Source organism: Macrobrachium rosenbergii, chromosome 23 (assembly GCF_040412425.1).
Source record: "Macrobrachium rosenbergii isolate ZJJX-2024 chromosome 23, ASM4041242v1, whole genome shotgun sequence".
NCBI classification, from domain to species: domain Eukaryota; kingdom Metazoa; phylum Arthropoda; class Malacostraca; order Decapoda; family Palaemonidae; genus Macrobrachium; species Macrobrachium rosenbergii.
Genome location: NC_089763.1, coordinates 61,898,934 through 61,911,321, shown reverse-complemented (window position 1 = coordinate 61,911,321; position 12,388 = coordinate 61,898,934). Strand labels below are relative to the sequence as shown.

Here is a 12,388-nt window from a genome sequence, read left to right as displayed (position 1 = left end):
TTAATATTGTTTACCAGTGTAAACAGTTCTGTTTCGCAGCCGAGCGTGGTCTGTATGTGTGCCTCTTTCCCGTTTTCGACCTTCAATCTCAACTTTTCTATTCAAAGAACGAATTCTCCTAGTTTTTATCTATACTCCATTCAGTTTGGAGCTTAATTGGGGAATTTACCAGGTCGCTGGTAGGAGATGAGGAACCGGGTATCACGACAGAACTAGGCTCACCCTTTTCTGATAATAGAATTTGAGTCTTTTTATCGGTCTCCTTCCTCCACCAGCGAGCTGGTTCCTTCTCGATGGTGTAAATTATTGGATCATGATGATAGCTGATATGTACAAGGATGGATAACATGTCCATTCCTGGATTAATTTATGCATGTGATTCGGCGTCAGGGGAGGCCATTTTGGGTACCTAACGTTACCAATATAACCCATGTTTCCTGGACCTTCTCTGCCGCCGAGTCAATTACGTATTCATATGTGTATTTATATAGGTTTAATCCTAGGCTAGCTCACATCACGAGTGGCTGACTCTTATATTTTGGTTGTTCATATGCTAGGTAGTTTTATTTCTAATATAAGGTAGTTGACTAGCCTAGCCTACCGAGGCTAGGCATGACAGCGCTCTTACACGATGTTCAGGCTACCTAGCTCTCCCGACCAGGCCGTCTTACGGGTTTGGGGGAGGAGGGTTAGGCTAGTGAGGGAGTTCCTCCGTTCACACTTAGCCCACCTGACCAGGCCGTTAGGTTTTTGGAAGGTGAGGTTAGGTTAGTGAGCGAGTTCCTCATTCACATTTAACCCACCTGGCCAGGCCGTTAGGTTTTGGAAGGTAAGGTTAGATTAGTGAGAGGGCTCCTCACTTCATATTTTGCCACCTGACCAAGCTATCTCGGTTTTGGGGAGTGTGGCTGAGTTAGGACGAAGGTCCTTCTCTCCCCACACCAGTGGCATTAATCCTGGCCTTCCTGACCAGGCCAAGAAGCTTTGGTTTTTGGAGGGTAGGCTAGGATCAGTTAACTCCGTATTTTCGTGTATGTAGCCTAGTCCGCGCTTTTTTACCTTAACGATTAGAATTTGGCGATGTTGCCTGAGCGTTGTCCTCGTAAGAGGAAAGCCGTTCGCTTGCGTTCGGCGCCCCCATAAGGAGGTTATAGTCGGCGTCCGGAGGGTGCTACCCACCTGACCGGTCGCTATTCGCCGGGTTTCCACCACTCTCTACCTTTCCCCTACGGGCGGTGTTTCGTTAGCTCGCTTCTAATTGCTTTTAGTAGTTAGTAGCTGGAGCGTCGAACATTGTCCCATGGATGCATAATAACGGTTACGATATCTTAGAATTCACTTCTCCGCCGGGCTAGTCTGATTTTTCGTTGTTTTTTGTCCAGTTAACCACTCCGGTGGATATGGGTCACGGTTGTTGGCGGTTTCCATTATATGGTTTCCTCCCTGGGCGTTTGAGAAGGGGCTATATACGACCCCCTACTCCGCCCCTATTATGCCGTTCCCATGAGACACAACGAGATTTCAGTGACTATTCATGGCAGAGTGTCATAGAGTACCTGTTTATAACACATATATATAATAAGTTAACCATTCGGTAGTTTAAGCTATGTTTTAGATTCTTGCTGCCGGACTCAGTTCTGGCGGGTTTTGCCTTGTTGATTCACATGTATCATCACCCGTAATCTATGTTAAGGTAATCTGTGGCGGCCGGACTTAGTCCGGCGAGTCTTGCCTTAATGATACTCATGTACCATCATTTCACTTACAGATGGTGCGTTGTCAGGAGCCAGGGTGCTCGGCCGTTCTCCAGCAACCGTGCGGACACGAGGTGTGCCGCCGCACTCCAGCTGTGCAGTGCATGTTGGGGACCTGACCGTTTGGCACCGGACGGCTGTGAAATTTGCTACGCTCTTTACGAGCTGGTGTCCGATGAGTCGGTAAGTGATGGGAGACTGCTAACCTTTAGTCCCCTTTTTTGATATTGATGGCTCATATGGATATATACGAAAATTGGGAGAATATTTTCAGTAAGTCCTACCTTCTCTTCCAGTCCAACCCAGCAATCCGTGCCTCTTCGCTGTCGACCCTGAAGACCTGGGTCGCCGGATTTGGGAGGAACGTTGCGTCTGGCAACCCCTACGTGCTCTCGGAGGAGATCTGTAATCTCCTCTATCCTGGTGCCCGGATCTCCGCCGCATTACCGAGGGAGTTGGCCGCCCCACTCATTGAAAAGATCAGGCAAGAGACGCAACCCTCCCAAGACGACAACCTGTGCGGAGAGGTGGCGGAAGAGGTGGCGGCTATTAACATCCACCTGGAGCCCATGAGCGTGGATGACCCACAGGGAGAAGGTAGGGCGGTAAGTGAGGCAGGTGAGGTTAGTTTAGATAGGACCTTATTTAGTTCACCTTCTTCTTCTTCGTCTTCCTTCCAGGGATTTCAGAAGTCAGCTAACCTTGGGGACAGATCTCGGTCTGTTATGCCCAAGGTGAAATCCCTGAAAAAGAAGGACTTACCAAAGTCCTCTAGACCTCAAAGGTCTAATCCGCCAGCTTCCTCTAGGTCGTCACTGGCTCCCAAACCGGTGACGTCCTCAAATAAGGCTACTCCCTCTTCTAAGGGGTCGAGGTCCAGAGATCCAAAGGCTAAGCCCCCACAGCCTAGCTTTGACTCTGAGGCCTTTGTCGAACTGCTGATGCAGAAAATCGACTCGAAGGTAGAAGCTAGGCTACATGATCTTTCAACTCACATTGTCACAAGCTTGCAGACCTCCAGAGAGTCAGTGCTGTCATTGGCACAAAAGGTGCAGGCCCAGGAAAGCTTGCTCTCCGGATTCATCCGATCCAGAGCAGCACAACAATCACATGTTGTCCCGGATGCCTCCAAACTGGCCCCCCTTTGATAAGGGAAACCCGTGGCGGCTGGCCCTGCAAGCTCCCCTGCATAATGGCACACTGACTATTGAGGGTTTGGGCACTCGTCATCTGGAAGAACTGGAGTTCTTTCCAGCCGACCTAGTGCCCCCCTATCCAGGCTTTGCCAGGTTAACGGAAGAAGCCTGGATTAGGTCTGACAAGGTCCCTAAAGAAACAGTCATCTTTCCCAGGGACCAAGCTCAATCCACCCTAATGCGCGCTCTCACTGAATGGGAGTGTGAGAACATGAAGCTTACTCCCCTTAAGGGAAGTTTTACGATGTTCTCTGTAGGTGACGCCATCTCTACCCCCTGCATTACTAAGATTGCAGAGCTGACCCTCCAGGCTGGGATAGATGGCAAGCCCATGCCTCAACTCCGGGAGACAGATTCTACTTCCCTTCTCTTCCCCGGAGATTCGGAGTGTTGGTTAGGAGCTCCGGCAACTTTTACGGTGGGGAAACTCGATCCCGAGTGTGCCTCCTCCCTGTCAAAATATAACTTAAATACGTCTCGTTGTGAAATTAATTTAGCTATTTTTTTCGTTAATATGTGACGTTCGCGGGAATCACAGCTGGCTGTTTTGGGGGCATGTTTGTTTTGTATGAGAAAAAAAATCAAGATTCCGTTCTCTTGATTTCATCATAATACGAGCTTTGCGTATTTATCTTTTATCGGCGTGAAAACAGTAGTAATTTGTATTCTTTCATGCCCAGTAGTTTTGATTAAAATACATTCTCTCCAATTTTATTTACGGTCAAGTTTCATCCATGTTGCCGATGCACGATAATTTATAGTCATTAGCAGCTTGAACATTGTTTTCTCAGCTTCAGCTACATCTTGCAGCTTAAAGTTACTGTATCAGTATATTTCCTTGCCGATCTTTTCTCCAAAGTGATTAAGGGTATAGTGTAAAAAATATATCAGTCCTATTGTACAGTACTTAACGTCATTTGTAACATAACTACAGTAATTGTTTAACCGTACGATTGTTGAAATACAAGCATAACAGTTGTTATCCAGGACGATTATTAGCAAAACAACAGTTTCCCGTTTGGTTGTTTATGGCTGTACGCATTTACGCAGGAGTATAACGTTACTAACAATACTTTTATCATTCCCTTTTACCTTTTTAACTAGCAGATGGAATAAAGAGCAGATGGAATAAAGAGAAAGCCCTTTGTTGGCTGAGTCGGTTGAGCTTCAGACTGTCACTCGATGGGCCGGAGTTCAATTCCCCGGCCGGCTGATGAAGAATTAGAGGAATTTATTTCTGGTGATAGAAATTCATTTCTCACTATAATGTGGTTCAGATTCCACAATAAGCTGTAGGTCCCGTTGCTAAGTAACCAACTGGTTCTTAGCCACATAAAATAAGTCTAATCCTTCGGGCCAGCCCTAGGAGAGCTGTTAATCAGCTCAGTGGTCTGGTAAAACTAAGGTATACTTAATTTGGAATAAAGAGATGGAGGAAAAGAAGTTGGTCTCTCTCGCTGCCTGCGCGAAATCTAAAAATATTTCCTATAAATATTTTCGTATCAGTATTAATTGCTAACCCCATTGTAAACTCGAAATATCGTAAGTTGAATTATCGTAACTCGAGCACTACCTGTATTTGATAACTGTCGTTTCTTTATTAACCAACTTGTACTGATTTATGGGATATTTTAATTCTAGGATGAGGGGCATAGCTACTGTGTTTCGTGTATTCTAGCCTAATAAATGGCTAATGCGGCAAAATGGCTAATCCGGCACCCTCTAGGTCCCAATGATGCCGGATTAGTGATGGCCAACCTGTACCAGGTTACGCATTTATGCAAGAGTATAACGTTACTAACAATAACTTTTATCATTCTCTTTTACTTTTTTAACTTGAAGATGGGATAAAGAGATGGAGGAAAAGTTGTCTATTGTAATTTGGTCTCTCTCACTGCCTGATTATGCTGCTGCCTGTGCCCGTGCGAAATTTAAAAATATTTTATAAAAATAATATTGTCTATCGGTATTAACTGCTTACCCCATTGCAAAATCGAATTATCAGAAGGTGAATTCTTGTAACTCAAGCATTACCTGAGTATTTTAATAGTTTTATCACAAAAAGTGCATTTAGTCATGAAAATGAGATGAAAATACAATTAGTGAATATTTCTCAGTCAAAAATACCACAAATGGGCGAATAATGGGTGGATACGTTCCACAGAGAAATCTGTGAATACGTGAGTCCGTGAATCATGAGATCGCGAATACGGGGGGTTTACAGTAATGAGGCTAGAGGGCTGCTATTGGTATGTTTGATGATTGGAGGGTGGGTGATCAACATACCAATTTGCAGCCCTCTAGCCTCAGTAGTTGAGGGTGGACAATAAAAGTGTGGACAGACAGACAAAGCCATCTCAATACTGTACTAGTTTTCTTTTACAGAAAACTAAAAATACCATCACTACATAGGGAAATGCAATTTTCACATTCATGTTTTATATCTTATGGTTCAGTATATACCAATATTTTTTTATAGTTATATACATGCAGTTCCCAGTTATCGGTGGGGGTTCCATTCCTGACGGCATGACGATAAACAAAAATCACTGAATATTGGCACCGATAAGCAGGGATCGGCACCTCTGTTAGGTGGGTATTGGTGCTGATCTTTGGTTATCGGCGCCAATAAGCTAATATCAGTGCATACCAGCGCCTAAAATCCAGTTATTGTCATCGCTAGACAAGCTCCACAAAAACGGATCACCAGTAACCGAGGCCACCAATCGGGGACTGCCTATTTATACATTCTTGAATAAATATGTCATCTGAATTCAAGAGCAGCCCTGAAAGAAACAGTTATACTTTCTTTCCTAATATGTCTAAGCACTATTTTCTTTCCTTGTATGTCTAAGAACATTAATCAATTATTACATAAAGAACTGAATGTGCCCTTTCATTTTTAAGTGTCACAAATCCCTCTTAAAACTACTGATATTTAACTTCTCAATATAAAATCTTGTTTCAGATCTGATGAAAAAATTTCAAAGTGCTCCACTTCACAGACTGTTTTTAAGTTTTTATTTCAAATGTAATTTGAAATATGCAGGATCTAATAAATTTATATAATCTCAACATCCAGGAATGTGAAAATACAAGATATAATGATTTTAGAATCTATACTGATTAGATTGAAGACACCATCATTACACCTTGATGACATTTCAAACCCACTATACATATATACTGTATAATGCAAATACCTATTTGTAAACTTTTAAATAATTTTAAAGTTTTTTACTTAACTTACATTTCACCTTATGTTCCTTCCATGCTTTAATGCTCAATTGCAGGCACAACAACTATAATTATAATTAGCTTGCTTTTTTCCATTTACTTAATGTTTTACTCACCTAATTGTGTAACAAACGATACGAATTCTGTTTTGTTAGAAAGTGGCAATACTGAAACTTTGATAGGTGCCACAACTGCTGGTAAGGCAAAATAAGTTCGCTTCTCATCATCCTCCCGTATTCTGCAATAACAATTAAAAGCTTTGAAGATTTATCTTTCCAACACATTCTTCTAACATCAAAATCAGTTTTGAAATGTATAAAAAATATCATGTACAAGGTAAATGAGATGTATGCATCACAAAGCACTCATCCATCGTAAGTAAAAGCCCATCCTTTATGGAGAAATTTTGACTTGTATTTTGAAAGATTTCTATATAGTAAACCTTCAATTATCCAAATTATTAGAGCCAAGGGTCCATCGGATATGGGCAAAATCCGAATAATGGCAAGTAAAAAATTCTAGGGATGTTCAAGGGTAACTCTGTATCCTTCCTCACCTAACCTTGTATGCTTATCAATAACATCCATCACACTTTAAACTGAAAACTTTATGCTTAAGGCCATTAGCTACCTTTTCCTCCAATATTCATAAAAAAATATACTGCAAAAATACACTTTGAAAAAATGCAACCCCTTCTTTTTCTCCCTTAGTAAATGGCATAGTTCAGTAGGCAGGTAGCCTACCTGCATTTACCCACAGCCTACCATGGTTTTAAGACCATTAATGTATTTTTGTACAGCCTTATCAGTTGTTACCATATTGTATTACCATACACAAGATAAAAATGTGTAGGCTATGTGTGAACTATAGACCTAGGGTAGCCAAGCTGTTACACTGATTATTCATTTGCAAAAGTCAAATAAGCTCTATTACAGCTATATTTAAGATAAAGGTAATGGTAATGAAAGTATTATTTTATTTTACTTACAAAATCTATTTCTACTGCATGGTTATATTGATATATCATTGTAATACATAAAAAAAATTATTGTCTGCCATTTATAATTTTTATATTCTCAGAATCAGCTGATTGGGCCTACTACCAAAAGAATTAGGAAAATTTTTAACCTTAAACGAAGCAAATGTATTAATGGAATTTTTATTTTTGTTTTTGTACATAAATTTACAATGGGCATACAAAGGTAAACTAGCAACTTTATATGTTAAAAGTAAAATCCCTCAAAATCACAAAACAGCTGTTTCTTGATCCATTTGTTTACCAATGTAAACAAACTGTGTTATGTACATTTCAACCACTATGTATAATTCCTCTTGATGATGTCTTAGAAATCGAGACAAAACCAACCAGGACATATATTGACAACTCTCCCCATAGTCCAGGAGCATATATTGCTTTAAGGATTCCATGCTTTCAGAGCAAAAAATTGTCACATGACGCTGCTTGCATGAAAATGCTTAACACACTGATTCTCAAACTGGGTGCCGAGTGCCTATGGGTGCCGCAAGATTGTCGTGAATTTTGTCTTGGCTTGATCATCTCAATGAACTTTTGTAAAAAAAATAAATAAATAAAATATTATATATATATAAGTCTTCATATAATTACCATCATTGTGTCTACTTATATATATATATATATATATATATATATATATATATATATATATATATATATATATATATATATATATATATATATATATATATATTTATATATATATATATATATTATAGTCAACATGTGTAATCAGTCATTACGTGATGACTGAAATTTCAGTCATTACGCAGTAATGACTGATTATATATATTGACTATATATATATATATATATATATATATATATATATATATATATATATATATATATATATATATATATATATATATATATATATATATATATATATATATATATATATATATATATATATAAATATATATATATATATATATATATATATATATATATATATATATATATATATATATATATATATATATATATATATATATATATATATATATATATATATACATATATATATATATATATATATATATATATATATATATATATATATATATATATATATATATATATATATATATATATATATATATATATATATATATATATATATATATATATATATATATATATTACACACATATATATATATATATATATATATATATATATATATATATATATATATATATATATATATATATACATACATATATATATATATATATATATATATATATATATATATATATATATATATATATATATATATATATATATATATCTATCTATCTATCTATATCTATATCTATATATATTATATATATTATATCTATATATCTATATATATCCATCTATATATATTAATTCATGCAATTTGGTGGGATGGTGAAGAAGGGGTGCCGCATGATTACATTAGTTAGGGTGCCATCACTAAAAAAAGATTGAGAACCACTGGCTTAACAAATGGAGACTCCAAGGTGCATCAGGGCACTCATGGTGGAATGCATTCAATGAAAACCACACTGGGCAGGTGACAAGAGGCCTTTCTTCCCTAGGAACCACTCAGATTGTGTGTTGACCATATTCTCCATTACCTTGCACAAACAAGATGTCAGAACTATGAGGCACTAGCTCAGAACCTTCATGTCTGGCTTGTTAACGGCTAAAATAATAGCTAGCTCATTTACTGTTAGGTGATTATGATCATGAAAAATTCTTTTACTAATGCTTACTATGAAGAACTTGGTATTTCTGAGAACTTAAATCTTGCATATGGGATGCCATCAGGGGTAGGGTTGTGTAACTGCAAGTTGTCATGCTGTTTCAAACTCTTCCAGTAAAGGGGAGGGTATAGACTACCACTTCAGTTAAAAACCAAGGGTCTTATGTTCATTTCTGAGTCCTGGGACACACTTGCAAAATGACTGGCTAAGGCATTACTTCCCTCTGACAAGCTGGTTGCTGACTCAAGCTGGTTGCTGACTCTTACTGGGGACTGGTCCTATGTAAATTTTTCGTCTACTTTTCTCTGTTTCCTCAACACTACAGGTGGTCGAGTTCTATAATTTATGGAGAAAACATGAGATAACCAAGACTGACTGTCTAGTTTTTTGAAAGCATGCAAAACTGAGCTCTACACTTTTTGTAAATGGTCTTATTTACTTGTGTTTTGTGTCTTTTTAATTTATTTATACCATTTTGTGGCTTGATGCAGACCCAGAGATGGAGAGACTACCATGGAACAGGATGTCACTGGAGTAGCACCTTAGATCATGGAATGAAGTTAGGTTTGGCTTCAGTGAAGCACTATTGAGTAAATGAATGACATCATCTATACTTTAAAATTCTCCTTCTTCTGCCACTACTTCACTAGCTTGTAAATTTCTGATGGTCTGCTTTCACAAAAGGCCATCTTGGTGACCTTTGCTCAGCCATGTTAGTATAATAGCTGAAAATATGTGCATGGTCACTGATATGACAGTCATCCATGCTAAAAGTCAACAACAAAGTTTGCCCTCGATTTTGAGATGTCAAGGCTTGATAATATGCCTGTCTGGACATGAAACTGTTGATTCTCCATAAGGCCCTATGTCTTCATTTCCAAAGATTGATGCCATTATATCAACCTTTACCCTCACAGTCCGGCCTAAATCTACATTAAACAAAACCCCATGACTAGGCAAACTTTAAGGTCTGCCAGTTTAAAAAAAATCAATGGAGAGAGGAAGACATGGAAATGCTCATGGTATGCAAAAAAATCTAAAAAAATTTCTGTACCTACCACAAGAAGCTGAAAGTGAATATTTCCAACCCTGCACTGGGCCTCTTTGCTGAGACACTTGTTAAAACATGTTAATTTTAACAAGTTATAAATGTTCTTTCTGATATTTATTGTACCTGATACTCTCAAAATTACATAAACAGCTCACATGATATCGTAAAAGATAAGTACAATACTAAAAACAGCAACATCCCCAAGTATCTTTATCAACAAATATAAATGAGATGCACTAGGACAAGGAGATGCATCATCTCCCATGAACTCTCACTTGTGGCTATTATTCCTCGTGTCACTGAGTGTTGCCATAAGAGTTATCTCATGGCCCATTCAAGTGACCTGAATGTTTTCCTGTAATATTTGTTAAAATATCATTGCACGAAATAGTAATTATCATACAACAAGTGCCTTACGATTGCCAATGCAACTAATGTAGGTCAATCAATGCATGCTATAAACAAAGGGTTAACAATAAATAATACAACATCTCACAGTAGATGCCTAATTTTCACATTCCCAATACTACAAGTGGTTGAGGAAGTTATATCAAATCAATCTTTTCCTCATCTGTTCCACTGTCATTACAGGGAAGACAAAAGGAGCATACAGTATACTATGCCTCCTACAGGGTTCAATTAGTACTGTCTTGCTTATAATGCTTATAACGTACTTGAGGGATATAATTAACATAAATTGGTTACAAGGTGTTCTATTACCAACATACTCGTACTCTCTAACACATGAGGTATTACCATCATTTCCAGTACACTAACAAGTAAAGAGACAATTAATTCAAAATAGGAAAAATTATTTCTTTTAGTTCTGGTATGACCCTTATCTAGAAGTCTGCTAGAGGAGTGCTGATTTTTTCCTTTATTATTTGGATGTTTACTTAATGATGCCTGGTTTTTCCAGATGACACCAAATGAGCTAGGTTTTTAGGGGTGCAACCAAGTAAGCCTCAATAGGAGGTTGCTCAGCAGCTTTCTATTGACAAAACTGTGGGAACGTCTACCAGTGCTGCTGAAGTAGTTATTTGAAAGATGGAAGATCACTCTCTTGAAGCAGAAGGACCCTATTGTTACATCACCTTGCTAAATTTTTAATTTACTTTGTTACTACAGTATTTTCTTTTCTATTTTGAGCTTTCCAAGATGGTAAATAAATGGATTCAATGCTTCAGGATCACTATTTTTAGTGCTATGATCTCTCTCTAAAAAGATCTCTCACTTTTTACCTGATGCAGCATGCTCTCTTCTACAGTTGACAAATCGGGGTTTCCACTAAAAATGCCAGAGCTTCCTGCCCACAATTAACACAAACTTCTTGTTCACCTTTAGCTTTCCATCAAAAAGATGTGCTTATACAGCAGTACATTTGGAAATTCAAGCACTGCCGAGGGGCAGGAATATTACAGTCCTACTTTAACTTTATACCAGGCTGCTGATACTGATGCTGGAAATGTCAACAAAGAACTGCTTATGGCTAAGGACATAAAACTCCACTTGTATTTTAGTGAATTCCTAACACTTCCACTACATCTTGGTCCCTTATCAATATCACCTTCAAGTGATTACAAGCAGTCCCCAGGGTTATGTCGGCTCCGAACTAATGCGTTCTAAACTTATGGCACTTTTTCAAATATATTCATAAAAAATTGGTTCCAGGTTATGGCTGATGTTCTGGGACTATGGCGCCATAAGTGCTGTAACTAGGATTCTGAGTGGCATTGCTGTCGGCATTATAACGAGATGAGAAAACTGGTTTAGGGAGCTATAGCCACCAGGATGGTTCACTATAAGGAGGTCCATCATTCGGAGGGTTCACTATGAGGAGGGGAGAAAACCAGTTTATTACCAGGGCAAAGCTTGAAAGCCTGTTTCTTTCCCAAGGCTTACATAAGTCTCTCTCTCTCTCATTTTTATCAATTTTTATTATGAAGTTCCAAGTTACAGCATTTTCCAACTTAAGGCATGCCACTGGAATGGAACCCTGCTGTAATCCGGGGACTGGCTGTACTTGTTCATCCTCTGTGGAAACTAAGTACCCTGCATCATTCTCTCCCCCCCTCTTCAACAAATTTAATTCTAAAAAAATTGTTCCAACACAGTTATATTTTGTTTGGGTACAAGCTTTGGTATCTTAACATTTTCAATACAAAATTTAAAAATTTGGTGTCAGTAAATATGACTCAGCTCTAAACCTTACCTAAATGTATGTTCTAAGAGTGAATAAAATATACGCCCAATGCCAAAAGAAGGTTCAATAACACTTGGAATAATTTCTTCAACATGTATCTTCTTCTGCTCCCTTTTAAATGCTGGCACCATTGACCTTGTTATTTTGAATCCATTTACTACACACTCCCTGG

General features: G+C 38.1%; 1 protein-coding gene across 2 annotated transcripts in view; it reads right to left on the bottom strand.

Annotated features, from left to right (window-relative positions):
* GlyRS (glycine--tRNA ligase) overlaps window positions 1–12,388 on the bottom strand; it is a 615,776-nt gene that overhangs the window by 102,388 nt on the left and 501,000 nt on the right. For both annotated transcript variants that reach the window (XM_067126048.1, XM_067126050.1), the window contains 2 exons: window positions 12,226–12,384; window positions 6,304–6,425 (listed from right to left, as the gene is read on the bottom strand). In XM_067126048.1, coding sequence (XP_066982149.1) covers window positions 6,304–6,425; window positions 12,226–12,384 — 281 coding nt within the window. The remainder of the gene's footprint in view (window positions 1–6,303; window positions 6,426–12,225; window positions 12,385–12,388) is intronic.